Source organism: Saxophila tyrrhenica (genome assembly GCF_035928015.1).
Source record: "Saxophila tyrrhenica strain CCFEE 5935 chromosome Unknown scaffold_2, whole genome shotgun sequence".
NCBI classification, from domain to species: domain Eukaryota; kingdom Fungi; phylum Ascomycota; class Dothideomycetes; order Mycosphaerellales; family Extremaceae; genus Saxophila; species Saxophila tyrrhenica.
Window position 1 is genome coordinate 1,961,960 of NW_027041734.1, and position 20,442 is coordinate 1,982,401.

Genomic DNA, 20,442 nt, shown 5'->3' on the forward strand with positions numbered 1-20,442 from the left:
CGTGACGTCCCAGGAACCGACGATGTCATGGGAGGAGATCAACTTTGTGATGGGAAACGGTTAGGGAGTAAGTTTGTGCTACTGCACTTGAAGTGAAACGTCCCCGCAATGAAAAATTCCGCGACGACAAGGATTCCATCATGTCCGCCGAAAAGCCAAATGGAAGAAGCCGATGGCGGAGCTGCTTCCTCCGACCATGACCCATTCTCTTGGTCGATGTAAGTAGCGGGATGCCGCGATGTACTGAGTGTTGGGACAGCCAGAGCTGACCTGCTGCTCAACAGTGGGCTGCTCTCTGCTGGGCCAAAACCCTCGGACTGGTGCCATGTTGGCAAGAGTGTCCACAGCGGATTTCAATGTAATATAATAAGAACGCGTCTACGCGATAGTGGCAGCAGGGAATCAGGTTCGTTCGCCCAAGACATCTCCAGTCCGCGGAGGCGACCACTTCAACGAATGTGCGGCGACGAACAACATCCACCTTTCCAGTGTTGTGCGCAGCGTCTTGCGTAACGCTGAGACCAGAATTCGGATGCTCGGCGTTCTTTTTGGACCGCTAATGCGCACTACACGGAGCTGGAGCTCACCTCACTGCTGACTTCCCTTCCCTCCCACCTCCCCCCCCTGTCTATCGAAACACCAAGGCGCAGATCACTGCAGCGGCGACAAGGAATAGGCGCCTATCACTGTCGGACAGGGCATCTCATGCAGCCTCTTGCGCCACTGGATTGCCTGAAGGATCGACCTCGACGTCAGAAACGCTCCTTTTGGACGACACTCTGCCGTTCCAGCGTCCCTAGCTGCAGGGCAGCTGCTGTGAAAGCTTTTGCTGGCCTGTGTCGTCCGCCGCACGTGGCGATGCCGATGCGGGATCCTGGCTCCTGGGCCTGGGTCCTGTCAGCCTCGCGCCTCGCTGGCTGCCATCTGCGGCCAGTGGTCCTGATTCCATGCTCGTCCGGCTTACAATCGCGACTCCTCGCCTCTGTCTCCGCGCCCCGATAAGACTGACCCTTCCTTATTCGTCGAGACTGCCAGGCTGGCCCCATATATCACGACGAGCAAGGCTGGCGCCTCGAAACAGGGACGACGACGTGCATGCCGCTCCCAACGCTTCTGTGGATGGCAATCGGCATCATCTGCTTCCAAATTTATCCTGCAGACATGCCATGGCGACGCATGTATCGAGATGAGTAGGGCTGACGGCTCGAAACCAGGACGGCAACATGCATGTCGCTCCCAACGCTTCTGTGAACGGCAATCAGCATCATATGCTCCAAAATTACCCTGCAGACATGCCATGGCGACGCATGTATCGGAACGAGCAAGGCTGTCGGCTCGAAAGCAGGACGACAATAAGCATGCCGTTCCCAACGCTTCTATGAATGGCAGTCAGTATCATCTGCTCCAGAATTACCCTGCAGCCATGCCATGACGACGTCGCCATGGCATTGGATGGACCTCACCGTGTGAGAGTTGCGGGATGCTTTCCCTTAGGAGGTAGGGACTTTATTCCTTTCTTTTCACCGAAACGACCCGCACCCTCGACTTTGTCGCCTGTACGCTCTCTCGTCATTCTTTTTCAAGGGCACCATCTCGCGTGTGGAAGCTCTGGCTCCATCTTTCCTTGAGTTACGCGCTTTGTTTTCGAGCGCCTGCACTGGAAAGCCTTACGAGCATTGTTGGCTAAGTGTAGCCGGCCATGGTTACCATACCCTTTGGGTTGTTTGTCTTCATTGCGCTTGCTGCAATCACCAAGGCTCTCAAGTACGATGCAGAACAAGCGGCTTTCAACCTCAATCAGAACCAAACGGCTACAGATCCCCTTGACTACTGGGGCGAGTGGGCCGACCATGAATTCTTCCCCTCTCCGCCCAACTGGCGCATGCCAATGTACAGTCTTTTCATCGATCGCTTCGTTAATGGGTGGGTGCCCCGTACACTTCAAGATGCTGGACGATCTAATGCCAACGCAACACAGGGACCCCTCAAACGACAACGCAAATGGAACGCAATTCGAACACGACATCCTATCCACTTCGCTTAGAAATGGCGGCGATGTCAAAGGGCTTCAAGATACGCTTGACTACTTGCAAGGCATGGGAATCAGGTCTATATACATCATTGGCTCTCCATTCGTGCGTTCATCCTACAGGCAGGAACCTTTCCGATATCCGAGGAATACGCTGACCTCTCTTTCAAGATGAATATGCCTTGGGGCGCGGACGGCTACAGCGTCCTTGACCTAACGTTGTTGGATCGCCATCTCGGAACAATCGCTGCTTGGAGGAATCTCATCGCTGAGATGCACCGACGCAAGATGTATGTTGTGATGGACAATACTTTCGCGACACTCGGAGACTTGATGGGGTGTAAGTCGCGCCGCTCTCCCACATTGTCGCCGGTGTAGCTGATCGCATGGCAACACTAGTCGAGGGATACTTGAACGAGTCAACCCCCTTCGACCCAGAAGAGCACAACGTCGTATGGAAGTCTGAAATGCGATACCACGATTTCCAACAAAGCGACGACGAGCTCGCTTCCTGCGATTATCCTAGATTTTGGGATGACAGCGGCCACAGGATGACCAACCTCACCGATTACTTCGTCGGCTGTCGCGATAGCGAATTCGATCAGGTACGACCCTACTGTCACTAACATCCTCCCTTCCGCGACTCGCCCTCCTAGATGGAAGAACTGACACTATCTTATAGTACGGGGAGGTTGCTTCTTTCGGTAACTACCAGGAATACGAACGACAGCTTTCGAAGTTCGCCTTCGTCCAGGACCGACTACGAGAATGGAGACCCAGCGTACTCGCGAAGATCAAACATTTCAGCTGCATGACAATTGCTATGCTGGACATCGACGGGTTCCGAATAGACAAAGCATTACAGGTCACTATTGATGCACAAGGTCAGACCCGGAGTAGCTTTACATGCAGCCACGCCCGTCCAATACAGCTGACAGAAACCCCTAGGTGCTTGGAGCAATCACATCCGGCAATGCGCAAAGCGCTACAACAAGGACAACTTCTACATCCCCGGCGAGATCGTCTCCGGCAACAGCTTCGGCGCCATCTACATCGGCCGTGGCATGGAGCCCGGTATGGCCGAGGACAATCTCACGAAAGTGGTCAGTTCCGACGGTCACAACAGGGAGTACATCCGCGATCTCGACAATAGCGCCCTAGACGGTGGCGCGTTCCATTATACTGTCTATCGCGCTTTGACGAGGTTTCTTGGCATGGATGGCACCTTCGCTGCTGAGGGAGATCCGCCGGTCAACTTTGTGGAGACCTGGAATGGTATGCCTTCCTTCCCTTCTCCTTCCCGGACAAATTCCAAGTCTTGCAGGTAATGTGGTTGGTTTCACATGCAATGCGCTAACACTTTGGTGCTTCAGCGCTGCTTCAAACTAATGATATGACCAATGCGTATACCGGCGAGTTCGATCCACGCCAGTGAGTATTATCCCCTTGGGATAGACAAGCCAAAACACATTTGCTGACCCCCCTCTTGTATGTTTGGCGTTGTGAATCATGATGTAAGAGCTCACCCCCGATCATGCCTCTCATCTTCGGTCTGCTAATCTTCTTATAGGTCTTTCGCTGGCCCGGTATCGTCAACGGGACGGAGAAAAACCTTCTGGGTCTTTTCATCGTCACCCTCATGTTACCGGGGATCCCGTGCTTGGCTTGGGGCGAAGAGCAAGCGAACTATGTTCTGGAAAGTACTGCAGCGAACTACGTGTTCGGTAAGAACTCCATCCATAAGCGCCTCGAAGAAATTCAAAGCTGACGCTGTGGCAGGCCGAGCTCCAATAACGTCCTCGCTGGCATGGCAGTTGCACGGATGTTACAAAGTTGGGTCAGTCAAATATGCCAACTTCCCTGTCGATGCTGCATTGTACGGGTGTGAGGACGACAATATCAGTCTTGATCACCGTGATCCTTCGCACCCCATGCGAAACATCATCAAACGCATGTTTGAGATGCGCGAGTCGTATCCAGTGTTGAACGACGGGTACTATCTCCAACAGCTTTCGAACCATACCCACAACATCTACCTACCGGGCAGCAACGGAACACCTACCGAGACTGGCATGTGGTCTGTCCTTCGATCTTCCTGGTCCGGGGTGCAGAATCTGACCGAAACTGCCGAAGGCGACCAAAGCGTGTGGCTACTGTACTCGAATGACAATCGTACAGTGGAGCACCATTTCGATTGCAGCAAAAATGACAGCCTTGTATCACCCTTTGTCAAAGGTACCACCGTGAGAAACCTCTTTGCACCCTACGAAGAATATACGCTGGAGGCAGGACCTTTCACGTTGGGATTCGATGGCTCAACTAAGCCAAATGGATGCTTGACAAAGATTGCAATGGACGCTTGGGGCTACAAGGCTCTGGTGCCAACGAAAAAGTTCATCAAACCTCGGCCGGTCTTGACAGAATTCTTTCCAGGGCACGACTACCGCTTGTGGTCTGCGGTTGACAATGGAGACACAGTGCATGTGTCGTTTGGGTTCTCTGTCGGGATGGACTGCGATTCCATATCGCAGAGTATACGGATCACCTCGACGACCACCCACTCAAGTGATGCCGCACTCGATCTCGACAGCGTCGTTTGCTCAACTACCAACACTACGACGCGATGGGTTGGAGAAGCCGCTACTGCCTTCACCTACGATGTTGACCTGCACAACGTGCATCACGGCATTCACCAGATCTCCATCAACAACGCCTCCAGCAGTGACGGGGATTCCACTGGCGCGGCGGACAGTGTGTTGTTCCGAGTAGGCGACTTCGACAATCCGATGATCTTCCCCCACACTGCGAACTACAGCAGGTCTCTGCTCTCCAAAAAATCTGACGGGTACGTTGTCTTCTCTGTCGCTGTCTACGTGTTACATCGCTAACTGTAGTTAATTAGGAGTCTCTACGTGTCGCACAACGCTGCAGGAGCAGATCTTTGGCGTTACTCGCTGAACTTCGGCACGTCTTACAGCGACTGGAATACGTACTCCGAGGGAGACAGCAAATTGGCCCCTCGAGTGTGGTCTGGCACCTCGGCCCAGGCATGGGATGGGGAACATGTTATCGTTCAGTACTGGAGTCGCAAGGCTGGCTCGAGTGCCCATTATCAACACGGAGATCTCGATTGGAGTCGACCGAGAACCTTTCCCAATCTTTGGATCGATGGACCCTTCAACCAGTTTGGATACGATGCTGGGCTCCAGAACCAGATGGAGCTTGGTGCAAACTCGACCTGGAGTATAGATGTCCTGCTGGAATGGCCCGCTCAGATTCTTGTCAATGCCTGGGGTATCAATCCGGATGGCCAGCCCGACCGTACCCGGGTGTATGGGGATCTGGACGGTGGTATGTTGGTATGTCTCGCCGTGAAGAAGTGAGCTGACTGTCTTTAGATCACGTCCTCGATAGAGTGCCGCCTCAGTCGTTGGTGACGAACATGGTCAACCTCACCGACCCTCCTCCGTCGCCCTCCCTTGCTTACAAGTTCGAGCTCAACGACAGTGACCTTCGCTACGTCGCAGTCCCCACGGGTTCCAGATGGATTCAGCTCGTGCTCTATTTCCTCCTTGGCTTGATCCCTCTGGCTACTGCCGCTGGTGCAACATGGACTTATCTGGGCTCATTCTACGCGGTCAAGTTCAACGAATTCGGAGTGAATGAAAAGAAAGCGAGACTGTCGTCCATTTTCAGCAGGAAGCGCACTCGATTCCAATCTGTCGAAGGAGGGACCTCCGGGGACGGGCTCGTCGAGAAGGCCGAACGCTGGGTGAATCGGGGTTCAGAGCTATTCCAAACACGCAAGCATCATCAGCCAAGTGGATCGGATACAGCAGAAGGCAACGCCGCAACTGTTTTTGGTGCTACTGTCAGGCGACCTATGGTTACCGTGGAAATGACACCACCAACTCGGCGTAATGTGCTCATCGCCACCATGGAATACGACATTGAGGACTGGGGCATCAAGATCAAGATCGGCGGCCTAGGTGTCATGGCGCAGCTCATGGGGAAACATCTGACCCACCACAACCTCCTGTGGGTCGTGCCGTGCGTAGGGGAGGTCGACTACCCTGAACCCCAAGAAGACGAGCTCGCGGAACCAATACAGATCACGATTCTGGGGAATTCCTATCATGTACGGGTGCAGACACACGTATTGCGCAACATCACCTTTATCCTACTGGATGCACCAGTCTTTCGCAAGCAGACAAAGGCCGAACCCTACCCGCCTCGAATGGACGACATCGAGTCAGCCATCTACTACTCAGCCTGGAACCAATGCATCGCCGAATCCATTAAGAGGTATCGACCGGACATCTATCATATCAACGATTACCATGGCGCCGCCGCTCCGTTGTATCTTCTCCCAGATACCTTACCCTGTGCGCTATCGCTGCACAATGCAGAATTCCAAGGGCTCTGGCCAATGCGAACCGGGAAAGAACGAGATGAGGTCTGCAAGGTGTACAATCTTAGTCCCGAAGTCGTACGGGAGTATGTGCAATTCGGCGAAGTCTTCAACCTTTTGCACGCGGGCGCGAGTTACCTTCGTGAGCATCAGAACGGCTTTGGCGCGGTCGGAGTGTCGACGAAGTACGGAAAGCGTTCCTACGCACGCTATCCCATCTTCTGGCGTTTGTCCCGCATTGGCGCCCTTCCGAACCCTGATCCGAGCGACATTGCAGCGTGGGCTCAGGGTGACGCTACAGCCCTGGCCGAGGAAGCTACTGTCGACCCTGAGTACGAGGCCGGCCGGGCGGCCACAAGAGAGGAGGCACAGAGATGGGCCGGTCTCGATGTGGACGGTTCTGCTGAACTGTTCGTTTTTGTCGGCCGCTGGTCCATGCAAAAGGGTGTAGACCTCATCGCCGATGTGTTTCCGGCCATTCTCGAGAAGCACCCCAAGACGCAGTTGATATGTGTCGGACCAGTCATCGACCTTTACGGCAAGTTTGCCGCCATCAAGCTTGAAAGGATGATGAAAAAGTATCCGGGCAGGGTGTACTCGAACCCCAAATTCACCGCTCTCCCACCTTGTGTGTTCTCCGGGGCCGAGTTCGCCCTGATACCTTCACGAGATGAGCCGTTTGGACTGGTGGCTGTGGAGTTCGGGCGTAAAGGTGCCATTGGGGTTGGTGCAAGAGTAGGTGGGTTGGGCCAGATGCCTGGCTGGTGGTACACCATTGAGAGTACCAGCAGTGCCCATCTTCTCCAGCAGTTCAAGGGAGCCATCGACAACGCCTTGGCTTCAAAGGTTGAAACACGCGCGATTCTCCGAGCGAGAAGCAGTCGTCAGCGCTTCCCGGTGGCGCAATGGGTCCAAGACCTGGAAACGTTGCAGAGCACCGCGATCAAGCGACATCAGAAGCATGCGAAGAAGCCGAAGCAGACGCGTAAGAGGTTGAGCAAGCATGTGTCTGCTCCTGCAGGAGCACAACCGGTCGGCCTGGGAATAGAGGATGGCCCCAGCAGCGAAGTTCAGCCGTCCGGAACCACGACACCATCCTATGGGGCTCACCAAACCGTTCGGAGCAGTTTTTCACCTCGGGACGGGTTCAACGGCGCGGAGACTCCCACGGTTTCCGCCAGGCACGCGACTCCGATCTCGTCGCCCGCTTCAACCAGGCCCAATACTCCACCACTGCCCGACTGGAGCGCCTTCCTACCTCTGAGCGCGGGGACTCGATTCGGCCCTGGTGCTCAAACGGGCCCGGACGTGGCCGATGAAGATACCGATACCGATAGCATTGGCGAGGCTCTTCAGTACTTTCCAGGCAACGACTTCATTGGCAGAGCTTTCGGAGGTGAGGAAGACTACATTGACGGGCAGGGTCGTCTGTCGGTCTTATCAGACAGCCCCGAAGGGATGGAACTCCGAGATCACTTCCACGATGGCATCGAGCTCAGTCGCCCATCAACACCTGGGATCCTTGCGTCTCGGCCTCCGTCCGTGCGGAGCACTTTGATGCCTTCAGACAATGCACCGACCACTGCGTCTCCCTCACGGCCTTCTTCCAGCTACCAGCCCATCACCAGGTCTGGCCATGCGAGCGGAGATTCAACACCCCGAGATATGCACAACCCAGCTCCGCACAGTCCAGCCCTGCTCCGCCCTCCCATGCTCAGTAACGACCTGGTGGTGGGAGAGAAGAAGGATTTCCGCCTGCAGAAGGTTGACCCGTTTTTCACAGACCCCAGGCAGGACTACGAGACAGCTTTTGCGCGGCAACTACAAGATCTCGATGGGCGAAACACGTACGACACAACGATCGAAAAGTTCATCACGAAGAGTGAAAAGGACTGGTTCAACCGTCTCCGTGGTGCCAAAATGGGCAAAACGAGCACACCGGTCGGATCCATCTTCAGGGACAAGACTGGCCCCGGTGTGACGGTATCGCCACTCGTGCATGACCCTACCGACGACGCAGACGACTCCGATGAAGAAACAGGGCAGCAGTTTTTGCTCCCAGACGACTACAAGCCGCCGACTGGGATAAGAAAACTTGCGTTGCGTCGGTTGGGAGACTGGCCGCTGTACTCGCTGCTCCTGGCATTGGTAAGTTGCTCCTCCCCGTCGACGTCGCATGAGACGATGCCGAATATGAGGGCTCTTTGCGGGTGAATCCAAGCTGACAGCACGTTAGGGACAAGTGATTTCCGCCAACTCATATCAAATTACACTCTTGACGGGCCAGGTGGGAGAAACCGCGACAAAGCTTTACATCATAGCAACCATCTACCTGGTCACGTCGGCGGCATGGTGGTGAGATATGCAAGTCAAGCGTGCCACGTTCGAAGCTGACTCGTCACCTACAGGGCCGTCTACAGAACACTCAAGTCGATCTGGGTCCTCTCGCTTCCCTTTGTCTTTTTTGGGCTCGCCTTCTTCCTGATCGGCATGGCACCGTTTGTGAATGGAATCCAAGGCAAGAACTGGATTCAACAAGTCGCCGCCGGACTCTATGCCGCGGCGTCGTCTAGCGGATCGTTGTTCTTCGCGCTCAACTTCGGAGACCAAGGCGGAGCCCCGGTGAGATCGTGGGTCTTCCGTGCTTCAATCATACAAGGCACTCAGGTATGTCCTCCTAGCAGCAACGGCAGGGAGCGGTGTCTGACATCATCTGCAGCAATTATACATATCCTTCCTGTGGTGCTGGGGCGCCTCGCAAGCCAAGTTGAACGACGCCGGCGCAAACACAAGTCTTGTGGTCTCCAGTCCCGCTCTTACCACCACTCTTGGCGTCCTTATCGCTGTCCTCATGTGGAGCATAGGGCTCACGCTATTCTTTGGACTGCCAGAGTACTATCGACAGAAGCCAGGCTACGTACCAGGGTTTCTGTCCGGCGTCTTCCGTCGCAAGATCGTGCTGTGGTTCTTCATCATGGTGGTACGTCCGGCAACCCCTCAATACATGCAGCCATGCGCAAATGGCTAGGTGGTCGATGCTAATATCTCGCTTCGCAGGTCATGCAGAATTTCTTCCTCTCGGCACCCTACGGCCGCAACTGGCTGTACCTTTGGTCTTCACAGCACCTACCCATCTGGAGCGTGGCTCTTCTCGTCCTACTGTTCTTTGTGGTCGTCTGGGCTGGCGTGCTCCACTATGCCGCGGTTCTCAGCAAGCGCCACTCATGGCTCATGTCCATCTTCGCAATGGGTCTCGGCGCGCCTCGCTGGTGCCAGATGCTCTGGGGTGTCTCGGGCGTCGGTTTATACGTCCCCTGGGCGGGTGGGGCAATCGGATCCGCCATCGCCGGTCGCTCGCTCTGGCTCTGGCTCGGGGTGATGGATTCGCTGCAGAATGTCGGCTTCGGCATGATCATGCTGCACACCTTGACGAGGTTCCACATCTCCTTTGTGCTTATTCTAGCACAGGCCCTGGGCTCAATAGTGACGATGGCCGCGAGAGGGTTTGCACCGGACAATCTTGGTCCGGGTCCAGTGTTCCCTAACCTCGCGCTCAATATTCTGGATGGCCTGGGGAACGCCTGGTTTTGGGTGGCGCTGTTTTGCCAACTGTTGGTCAATGTCTTGGGCTTCAAGTTTTTCCGAAAGGAGCAGTTGTCGAAGCCATAATTTGCGTCTGTATGTAGTAATGTTTGAGTATAGTAATTTAGATTGATGCATGTACGAATAAGCGCGAACACTCTACCATCACTAGGGAGGAGCAAGTCCCATTTGACGTGTGTAAGAGCTCGCTTTGTCCTCGCAATAAAGGGCGGAGCTCAAGCTGAGGTGGCAAGATGGCGCTGGTGGCCGCAAAACGCTCGCCGGCAGCCGGTCAAATACATGCGTTGTGTCCTAGGCTCGTCCACTAAATCCTCCCGGAGGTGGGCTTGACAGACGAGCTCGCCTACGGAATCTGCGCTCAACCGCCCACCATCCACAAGGTGGGACTTTGAGCATAGCGAAGCTGCTGCCATCCTTAGATCCTGATCGTGGTGAAGTTAACTTTTGACTTCTGGTCATCACTGGGCCAAGTTATCCCAAGCAGGATGACCTTGAGCTTCACATCGGTCGGTGTGGAAGGCGGAGACCACCAAAAGATGCGCACGAGCCGGTAGAGTATAATGGAGCGGATAGATGTTCCACATGACGGTCTGGTGGTAAAGTATATCGTGCGTAAAGGCTAGGTGGATGCTTAGCAACATGTAGATTGTGGGATCTGAACAATGGGCTGAAGTGCTGCGATGAAGTCTGGCAGCTCATAAATCTGTCTATCAGATCAAACCCATTTCGCAATTGCGAAGGATGTAAGACCCAAAGCCTGCGCCACCCATTATCTCACTGCCATATCCACGAGTCCTGCGGGAAGTCTCCATCATGTGATCAATAAACGCCCTCCAAGCAGAGTCCGCGAAAAGGGTTCGTTTCGCCAGACCAAGCGGGAAAAGCCAGTACAGAGCTGGAGTCTGGATGCGCTGAGGTTGCAGGTGGTAATCGAAGGCCCTCGCTATCTCCATCGCCGCTGTGCATGCAGTGATTCCTGCGGTGGGCATGTTAAGGGCAGTATTTCGTGCAAAAGCTTCCACTGGCTGCGTATTCGCAATGGCCCGCTTGATAGCTAATTCAACCTCGACCCACGAAGACAGCTGTCGCAGAAGTCCCAAGACCATGATGAGGATAGTGTTGTAAAGCAGGACATCCGAAGCTCTCTCCGGTGAAGCAAATCGAAGGAGGCGTGAAGAGATGCCAGGATAAGCAGGCTTCCAGCCAGCCACTGCCGGTGCCTGCCTCTCCTCCTCCCACGCAGCCAGCGGGTAGCGAGAGTTCCATGCCCATCTCCATCGGAACAGCACCTGGAATATTTCCACCAGACGCTCAGTGAGGTGAGTTGTTAACAGATCGCTCGTAGTCCGGCTCTGATACTCCACATCTTGTGTCAGGCCCGGCAAGAACACCAACATATCAACGAGCTCCTCGGCAGCGGGCTTTTCAACCGGAGCTAAGGACCACGGGACCTCCCTCCAGCGGGCATCCTCAAGAAACAATCTCCGCTTATCGATCAGGGCGAGTGTGACCAATGTTGCACGAGTCGATGACAGGGCAGCTCGGAGCGGCTCTTGCTGGAACGGTTTCGGTCCACAGCTGCGGAGTAGATCATGAATGCCGCGTACGTGGACCTGTGACTCTTCTGTGGTGTACAGAGAACAGGAGTGCATCAGCAGGATCAGGACCGGCACCAGCAGATCTGCCGTCTCTGAAGCATTGCATTTCTGGAGGCTAGTCTGTAACTGCTTCAGTGCACGGCCATATCTGGCGGCGCTGGAGAGCTCGATCTCACGCAGTCTGTGATGCCTCCCGAAGGCGCTTTGGGAGAAGGCCAGCGCTGCTTCGTGGGCCAAGGCGGTCAGTCGTCCTGACGCAGAGAGCTGCAACCACGGAGAGGCATATGAGCTCCAGACCAAGTGCTGGAACACGAACGCGAATTGTAGGTCATCCTTCAGTTTTGAGGGCAGAGGCAAGAAGGGGGCGAGAATGAGAGAAGCGTTCGGCTCCTGCTGATCATGCAGTAGCGGTCCCGGTGTGTGCTTTCCAGATGACTTTGCTTTGCCCTCAGCAGCAGCGTGTGGAGTTGACAATACCACCTGTAGCGGTCGATCATAGCCTTGTCACGGGCGTTAGCTTGCATGATAAGAAACGGCTGGGCGCCATGCAGCACTCTCGACGATCACACCTGCACATTTGTAGCCAGCCTTCAAACAGCGAGCGCATTTAGGCCGTCGTTCGTCGCACTTGATGCGTCGTCTCTTGCAGGTGTTGCATCCTTTGCTACGACCAGCAACGCCAACCATGATGAACACTCAGTTTGTTGCTTGGCACGTCGAGATCGGTCCTCATGAAGGTATTGATATACATTTCTGCCACTACTCAGGTCCATGTTTACATGTAGATCCAGACGCATTTCCATGTTAAGCGGCCGGTGATGTTGAGAGCTGAGGTTCCTGCACGTCGGGCAATGCAGCCAATTTGGGGAGAATACCCGGTGGTCAGTCGATCGATCGTCGTACAAAATTTCAGCCAGCATTCACAGGCGGTACACTTTAAGGCTGACAAGCCGCCGCAAGCTTTCTTTACTCCACAATACGAGGCTCGGTAAGGTTGCTGACCGCTGTACGGAATGTTTGAAGTCCGGCGACGAGCAAAGCGTGTCGTTAACGTCTATCTATGCTCTTAAAGAGTGTACAAATCTCGTAACCTACGTAGACGCCCGTGACGCTGCTCGGCCCAACAGCATGACGTCCATGACTTTTTGTTCGTCCGAGACATCGCATTCTTAGTCCCAGGACATTGACCTAGCAGTCGACATGTCAGCATTCGAATATAAACAAAGCACGTCGACAGATCAAGCCTCGTTGAAGTCGATCAGCCAGCAAATCGACCAGTCTCCATTCAACTCCTCACGGGTCTCAGCATCACGACAAGCAATGTTGTAAAAGGAGCGCGGTGTGCTCCCGTCCTCAGGCCATGGCCCAGTATTCACATCCCTCGCCTCCGGCAGGCTCCTTAGGCTCGGTCGGCCTGGTCGGCCCGGTGAGGTCAGTCCGCTCGGTGGTATTGACTCGTCCCTTCATGATGGTGAACGAGACTTGTGTTGCAAAGAGTCGCCGGTCCTAGAAAGGCGCCTGCCTTTGCAGAGAAAACCATGGTGTAGAGCTCGAGAGACTGGATAAGCCGGATGATGAGAGAGTTTTTAAAGCTGTGGTGTAGATGGCCCGCATACCAAGGATGTCTCTGGCATGGAGAGATGTTCATGCACAGACGCCGTTACATCGTGCATAGTTCCAAGCGTTCAGGTGCATGCGAGGGAATCACTGGCGACCTTACGATTGGCATTCCTATGGTCGATGTGGGTGTCTGGGCGGTCGATTGAGATGGCCGCGGCCTCGTCCCTGTAAACGCAGCTGGCCCTGGGTTTTTGTCTCGTCTTCCCGTAAATCCAGCTCAATTGAACCTCGTGCCGTTCACACCACTTCGGCCCTGACCAAGCTGACTAGCAACAACAGTAGCCTCTCTGACAGCCTTTGCCACCGTTCCTCTTACACTCCCTTCTTCCAACACCAGCAATCCTCCAATCGTGCAGCCACCTGGCGTGCTCACTTTGTCCTTCAGAATCGCTGGGTGCTCTCCTTGCAGGACCAAGCCCGTCGTCCCTCGCATTGTCTGCGCTGCCATTGTGTAGGCTTCTTCACGCGGCAGGCCCATTGCAACACCGCCAGCAACGAGTGACTCCAAGAACAAGGCGACGAAGGCAGGTCCCGAGCCGCAAAGGGCGGTACTAGCGTCCATGGTGCTGGGTGGGAGATGAACCACACGGCCGATGCGTGTGAAGATCCAGGTGATGAGGTGGCTTGTCTGAGGTGACAGAGGAGGGTTCGAAGTAGCGATGACGGTCATGCTCTCTCGAACGGCTGCCGCGGTGTTGGGCATGGTACGGACAACGGTGCAGCTGTCCCGGCTGGAGCCGAGATTGGCCTGGACTTGATCGGTCGTCACGCCGGCACAGATGGAGATGAGGAGTTTGCCGGCGCAAGCCTCTTTCATATCGTTCGAGGAGAAGATATCGGCGACCATGTGAGGCTTGCAGGCGAGGAGAATCACGTCTGCTTCCTGCACTGGGCCCAGGTTGTCGTTCTCGTAGATTGTGAGCGATTCGAAGGCGGGATAGCGGCCCAGTTCTGCCTTGATCCTCTTTGCGCTCTCATGTCGCCGCACGCACGCATTGAAGACTGTAGGCAGCCTTTCTGGTGTTGGCTCGGCCGGGGTACTTGTCCCAGACACGCTCTTCGTGGGAATGCTGACATGATCCTGCGGGTGCTGCGTTGCCAGCGAGTCCATGATGCCGCCGAGGATGGCAATGCCCATGGTGCCACAGCCCAGGATGGTCAGGGTGAGCCCGCCGGAGCCATTGGAAGCCGAGTTGGAAGCCATGCTGGAATTGTGCTCCTGCTCTTGACCCGGCGCCTTCCACGTCGAGTTGGCTTGATGCTGTACGCTCAGTGCTTCGCGCAGTATCCAGTCCGGTGCCAAGTTGCGCTCTCGCTGCATTGTGGATTGGAGGGGGAAGTGGTCAGGACGGTGTGAGGTGTGGTCTTCATCTTCACTTTTCGTCCACGCTAAGCCCAATCGAGCCGGGCTTCTCTCCAGTCCATCTAATCGTCCCTCGATCAACCTCGACCATCGAACAGCTACCATGTCCGCCAGAGCAGGGCTATCTGTCGTGAGCTCCTGGTGAGCGAGAGCCAACTCCGTCCCCACGCGAGCCGTCTGTCTTCAAGCCGTCGGTTGGTCGACTCCTGGCCAGCCCGTCTACAACTCCAACACACAGTCGAGTCAGCGAGGTTGTATGCGGTATGCGGCCCTCTCCCGTTCCAGCGTATCAGACAACCAAACACCACAGCCACCCAAGCTAGAAAGATAGTCTGCCAGACCTCGCAGTCAGGACCACTGTGGCCGATTCTTTCTTCAACGTAAGCAAGGGCATATCCGCCAGAAAGACTTGAGACTGTAGTTGCAATAAAGAACGAGATGAGTCTGTCGATAAGCTCCGTTTCCGGGTCTTCGATCACTGTTGTGATTCCGTGAGCGAAGGTCAGGTAGGCCTGCCAGACTTCATTCTTGCCACCAGCTGCATACCATCCGACAAAGGTGCCGAATGCACCATACCAAGAAAACATCGGTAAGACCTGTGTCTCGATGCTACAATGGAAGTAGGGAAGCTGTTTTCCATTCTCTCATTTCTCCATAACGTGTGCGAGGCAGAGAGGAACAACAAGTCTACATACCGCACCATGGGCGCTTACAACTCCCGGCGCTTCGAAGCCGGCACAGCAGGCGCTGACCACAGGTGGCTTGGGAGAGCATGGATACAACAGGGTACAGATATACACGCTCTGATGTCTATCGTCGGTGCGGTAGACAACTTCTGGAGCCATCACACCGACTCAACAAAATGTGCATCCTCCGAGGGCTCCTTCTCGCGGTTCACCTGCTTCCCATCATGGATCCGCAGCCTCTCTGCCTCAAACTCCTCCTTTGCCAGTCGAGTGGCTTCTTTGTAGCCCATCTTGACGCCAGGCGCGTGCGCAATCTCGAAGACCCGATCGATCTCGTCCAGCGATAAACCAGCAGTCTCGAGATAGAAGAACCAGATGATTGGTGCAAAGGAAAGGTTCAGCGCTGCGAAGATGATATAGAACTTCCAAGCAAGGTTTTCGATGCCTGTTCTAAGATCAGCTGAAAAGTCACAGACAAGCCTCGAAGCTCCTTTAACTTACCAGTTGGCGTGATGGAGACAACAATGTAATTGCCGCACCAGTTCGTAATCATAGCGATCGCCGCCCCCCGGTTCCTGCTCATGTTGCTGTTGATCTCCGATGGATACAAGAAGCCGATCGCCATGAAGCTCTGCCCGAAGAAGAAGTAGAAGAGGAAGATGAAGGCCACCGCAACACCGTTCGATGCCTTTGTACCCACACCAAGACCGGCGGCAATGACGATGAAGCAGAGACTGCAGCCCAGTGCACCGAACATCATCATCGTTTTCCGACCGAACTTCTCGATGCAGTAGATGGCCATGCCCCCCCAAAACATCCACTGCATGCTGTCGCAGGCGGAGAGGATGAGGGCCAACCGGGGAGTGAAGCCGAAAGACCGTTCCAGGACGACTGGGAGATAGTAGGCCACGACGTTCACGCCACCTGCGAGCGATTGTCAGTGTCGGGTGCGCTCTCGGGGCTTCATGGGCTCTTCTGAAGCTCCTATCGACTGGCACTCACCCATCTGCTGGAAGTAATTCGTCCCCATCCCGAGAAGGACCCGTCGGAAGGTCTGCTGCTTGCCATTATGCAACAGCTCCTTCCATCCGGCCTTGTACTCCTCCTTCTCGCGTGCCAGAGTATCGAGCATGATCTCCAATGCCTCTCGCACATCCTCGTGTTCGACCGGTTTGGCCAACAGTCGGGCGATTACAACCCTGGCATCATCCTCGCGGTCCTTCAAGCAGAGCCAGCGAGGCGACTCGACAACGAATGGAGTAATCCCTGCTGTGCCGATTGCAAGGAAGGATTGAAACGCTAGAGGAAAGCGCCATGATACCTCGCTGTGCGAGACGTACGTGAAGCCGAAGTTCCTGGTGATGGATAAGTCAGCATCAACAGTTACTGTTCGTAAGGAGGGAGGTACTGACATCCAGTTCGTCAAAACAAAACCAAAGACCAAGGTCGTCAACTCAATCGCGACAAGTCTCCCACGCAGCGACGGTCGCATGCACGTCTCGCTCTGCCATATGGGGAGAGTCGTTGTGTTGATGCCGATGCCGATACCAGAAACAATCCGTCCGACGATCATATGTGGAAGGGTGAACGCTGAAGCCTGCAGTATCCCTCCGATTGCGACGACTGTGCACCCGAATATCGTCGCCCTTCGTCGTCCGAGCATGTCACCAGTCGGAATGATGATTACGGAGCCGATGATGCATCCGATGGTGTACGTCGAGACAATTTGGCCCTGCAAGGTGGCGCCCGGGTGGTTAAATCGATCTAAGAAGGTCGGGTTGGATAGCAAGCCTCCAAAAACGCCTTGATCGTAGCCTGCGGTATGTTATCTTTGACATTGCTCAAGTCTCGAGGAAGGTTGCATTGACTTACCGAACAGCATAAATCCTAAAGAACATGATGCCGTGATCCAGAAGAGGAGCAATCCTCCCGTTGGGTGGAAGGCCATCGTGGTGAGCAACTTTTACCTTCGAGTAAGGCAGGCAAATAGTGAGATGAAAGGAAGGAGTAACAGTTGTCAGATCGATAGAAGGGAACGCCTCCAAGTCATCAAACGTCGCTTATCATACCGACAACGTGGACAAGGCATTCTCCGCGTGGCATACACTACCCCAGCATGCCCCAGTCGATCTCCGCATCTCGTTGTAGTGCGCGACTCGTGCTTGGGCGTTGACTTCGATCGACGAGAGATCTGGTGCTGGTGTTCACGATCGTCACTCGGCTCAGGCATGCAACCACTGCAGATCGCGGCTATATGGTAGTCTATGGTAAAGAGTTCTTCCGGACGATTTCATTTCGGCGAACAATTGCCCGAGAGGGGCGCTGAGTGTTATGCACACAGCATGCATACTTTGGTGAGATGAAGATGTGGTCGAGACAGTCGAATACTGCTTCAGTCAGGCTGGTCGGTAAACCTGTGCGACAACAGGCACAATCAGGTCTGATGGCCATTGCGTTTCCGCGAGACGAGCAAACAACTACTCTGGACTCAGTTCAACCAGGATCTTGTTATGCTTGCTGCGGTTCTTGACCAGCTCTTCGAAGCCGCCAGCGATTGCGTCCTGAAGCGGCACCACTTTGGTAATGAAGCTCTCAACCTCCTTGCCCTTCACGCTCAACACATCCACTACTTTTCGAAAATCTTCTGCCGTGTAAGCGTTGCCAGCCATAAGCCTCCTCTCCTTGAGTGTAAGTAGGTTCATATCGATGGTGATGGGGCGCTCATGAACGGCGACGTTGAAGATGCATCCTCCAGGTTTTACGGCGGCTATGGCGGTGTCCAGTGTCGATTGCAGACCGCACGCCTCAAAAGCTACGTCGACTCCGTTAGGCATTTCTTGCTTCAGTACCTTGAGAACATCCTCTTCCAATGGGTGGATGATTCGGTCCGCTCCAGCCTGTTTCGCTCGAGCGGCTCTTAATTCTATGGTCTCGCTCACGAAGACCCGACGAGCACCTGCTTCCTTGAGCATGAACACCAGAGCACTTCCTATCGGTCCAGCGCCGAGCACCAAAGCGTCTTGTCCTCTTCGAAAACCAGAGATCCGCACCATATGAGTTGACACTGACAACGGCTCCACAAGAGCCGCCAGCTTGAGGGATACATTGTCCGGCAATGGGAAAAGTGAGCATGGCTTGACCACAATCTCTTCAGCGAAACCGCCTCCTTGGGCGCTGATGCCGTAGAAGGTCGAGTTCATGCAGACATTGGGCCGTCCCGACTGGCAGACCTCGCAGGTCTCTAGGCCGTAATGGCGATCGTCCATGGCAGGATTCACAGTGACACGTTGTCCGACTTGGACGCCTTTGACGCTGTCTCCGACCTCTGTGACGGTCCCGCTGAACTCATGGCCAAGAACCTGTGGCAGTTTGGCTCCTGAGATGAGGTTCCCATGTTCTTTGCTTGGGCAGAGAATCGGTCCAGCTTGGTATTCATGTGAATCTGTTCCACAAATCCCGCAGTATGCGACCTTTAATCTGACTTCATCGATGTTGCATTGCCTGTAATATGTGTCAGTATGCTGAGAGATGTGGAAAGAGGGATTGGAGATGGATTACGGACGCTCGACGTCGTCCATGCGGAGGTCCAGCGCATCGTGAAACCGAAGAGCTCGCATTGTGTCTGGGAATGAACAGGTATAACGACGGACCAGACAAGCAAAGTATATAACATTCGAAAAACGGTTTAAAGCAATAGGCCGAGAATGTCAATGTCAATGCCATGGCTGAACGAAAGGTGTACATGTGAGGTACTTTGCATAGCCGAAGCGGAGCAACGCTGGCATACGTAACCTACGTAGTATACATAAGCATTACTTGGAAGACTTCAATCTCTCCTTCTCTATCCGGATCATCTCCGGTATCTCATCCTCGATCGACCGCCCTGTAGGCTTCCACTCCAGCAGCTTACGTGCCCGTTCTGCCTTTCCTCGTGAATTGAACCCCCAGCTGATGGCCTCAAAGCCGGCTTGCTCAATTGCAGCGTCTCGCGAAAGAGCACGTTCTTCGAGACCTTTGCTGACCTCGCCGGCAGATTCTGCTTGCTTGCCTATGCTGCGGGCAACATCGCTCCAGATGTGCTCGCCATTTTCAGTGAGGTAGTAACCTTTCGAGCCCCAAAGCCCATCGTCTGATTTTCCAGCCACCGCGGCTTCTGTGAGCAGAACATAGACATTGGCGAGATCCGCAACGTGCACGTTGTTCCACCTCGCCTTGCCCTTTCCGATGATTGGAACAAATTGGGAAGACAGGATGAACTTTGTCAACTCGTAGACCTGGCGACCACGTCCAGAAATTGGGCCACGGCCGTTTCCTAATCTTAAATTAGCTGTGGCCACATCATAAGCTCGGGTCGCACTGCTTACCATAAATTGTTGGAGGGCAGACCAAGGCTGTCTTGATCATGTCACCGTGTTTGGTACCGGCTTCCAACACAACTTTGTCGACGTTACGGTGGAAAGCGTCGTCCGGCAAGTTGGTGAGGTCGTCCACGCCTGTCCAATCGTTGTACTCCTTCTCAGACCACTCGCCTAGCGTACCGTTGCGCATGTCCTCCCAGCAGAGAATACCTGTGCCACCAGTATGCAGCCAGTAGCCTGGGTTCTCCTTGCTGTGGCCCTCGAGTAGACCAGCAATGATAGCTTTGGCAGCGCCTTCATGGTCGGAGGCGTCCGCGGCATCTGAAAGATTAGCATTCATGCCCGACAAGGACGAATGTCAGAACTTACGAAGCACCACATTGGCTTTGGCTGCCTCCTGCTTGAGAAGTTCCGAGTCGTCCAGGCCGCCGAGCACAACCCGAAGCTCGGGATACGCCTTCTTCACAGCATCCGCCTTTTCTTGCGTTCTGATCAGAGCAGAATATTCGAACTCTGGGTGGGCATGGGACAGTGCATAAAGGGCATCCCCGGCAATGTAGCCCGTAACGCCAGTGCTACGAACAATTAGCATGACCTTGTCTTCTCATTTAGTGGCGAAACACTCACATGAAGATTTTTGGTGCCATTCTCGTTGTTGGAGCACTTCGCAGAACCGGGAGAAGTTGGATATGCTGAGAAACGTGATGGAAATTCTCTCAAGTCGTCTGTCGCCGGTCTAAATATCGATTGAGTGCGTCTGCTTACGACAGATAG

General features: G+C 54.5%; 7 protein-coding genes across 7 annotated transcripts; 2 read left to right on the forward strand and 5 right to left on the reverse strand.

Annotated features, from left to right (window-relative positions):
• Positions 1-1,699: 1,699 nt before the first annotated feature.
• LTR77_001893 (uncharacterized protein) lies at positions 1,700-3,464 on the forward strand (the record flags this gene model as incomplete). Its single annotated transcript, XM_064799152.1, has 7 exons — positions 1,700-1,923; positions 1,979-2,135; positions 2,201-2,369; positions 2,429-2,634; positions 2,712-2,913; positions 2,978-3,304; positions 3,403-3,464. The coding sequence occupies 7 exons, from the start codon at positions 1,700-1,702 to the stop codon at positions 3,462-3,464; spliced, it is 1,347 nt and encodes a 448-aa protein (XP_064663479.1).
• Positions 3,465-3,519: 55 nt separating this feature from the next.
• Positions 3,520-10,109, forward strand: LTR77_001894 (uncharacterized protein; the record flags this gene model as incomplete). Its single annotated transcript, XM_064799153.1, has 9 exons — positions 3,520-3,543; positions 3,600-3,753; positions 3,809-4,874; positions 4,932-5,380; positions 5,428-8,588; positions 8,677-8,795; positions 8,849-9,107; positions 9,160-9,420; positions 9,498-10,109. The coding sequence occupies 9 exons, from the start codon at positions 3,520-3,522 to the stop codon at positions 10,107-10,109; spliced, it is 6,105 nt and encodes a 2,034-aa protein (XP_064663480.1).
• A 644-nt stretch (positions 10,110-10,753) lies between these two features.
• Positions 10,754-12,328, reverse strand: LTR77_001895 (uncharacterized protein; the record flags this gene model as incomplete). Its single annotated transcript, XM_064799154.1, has 2 exons — positions 10,754-12,141; positions 12,211-12,328. 2 exons carry the CDS (start codon positions 12,326-12,328, stop codon positions 10,754-10,756), a joined length of 1,506 nt encoding a protein of 501 aa, XP_064663481.1.
• A 1,150-nt stretch (positions 12,329-13,478) lies between these two features.
• Positions 13,479-14,582, reverse strand: PRO3 (delta 1-pyrroline-5-carboxylate reductase; the record flags this gene model as incomplete). Its single annotated transcript, XM_064799155.1, has 1 exon — positions 13,479-14,582. The coding sequence occupies one exon, from the start codon at positions 14,580-14,582 to the stop codon at positions 13,479-13,481; it is 1,104 nt and encodes a 367-aa protein (XP_064663482.1).
• An 886-nt stretch (positions 14,583-15,468) lies between these two features.
• LTR77_001897 (uncharacterized protein) lies at positions 15,469-17,258 on the reverse strand (the record flags this gene model as incomplete). The annotated part of the gene is made up of 5 exons (XM_064799156.1): positions 15,469-15,755; positions 15,812-16,234; positions 16,313-16,665; positions 16,723-17,125; positions 17,183-17,258. 5 exons carry the CDS (start codon positions 17,256-17,258, stop codon positions 15,469-15,471), a joined length of 1,542 nt encoding a protein of 513 aa, XP_064663483.1.
• A 529-nt stretch (positions 17,259-17,787) lies between these two features.
• LTR77_001898 (uncharacterized protein) lies at positions 17,788-18,927 on the reverse strand (the record flags this gene model as incomplete). Its single annotated transcript, XM_064799157.1, has 2 exons — positions 17,788-18,811; positions 18,869-18,927. The coding sequence occupies 2 exons, from the start codon at positions 18,925-18,927 to the stop codon at positions 17,788-17,790; spliced, it is 1,083 nt and encodes a 360-aa protein (XP_064663484.1).
• A 195-nt stretch (positions 18,928-19,122) lies between these two features.
• Positions 19,123-20,315, reverse strand: LTR77_001899 (uncharacterized protein; the record flags this gene model as incomplete). The annotated part of the gene is made up of 4 exons (XM_064799158.1): positions 19,123-19,622; positions 19,675-19,989; positions 20,038-20,243; positions 20,296-20,315. The coding sequence occupies 4 exons, from the start codon at positions 20,313-20,315 to the stop codon at positions 19,123-19,125; spliced, it is 1,041 nt and encodes a 346-aa protein (XP_064663485.1).
• Between the last annotated feature and the right edge of the window lie 127 nt (positions 20,316-20,442).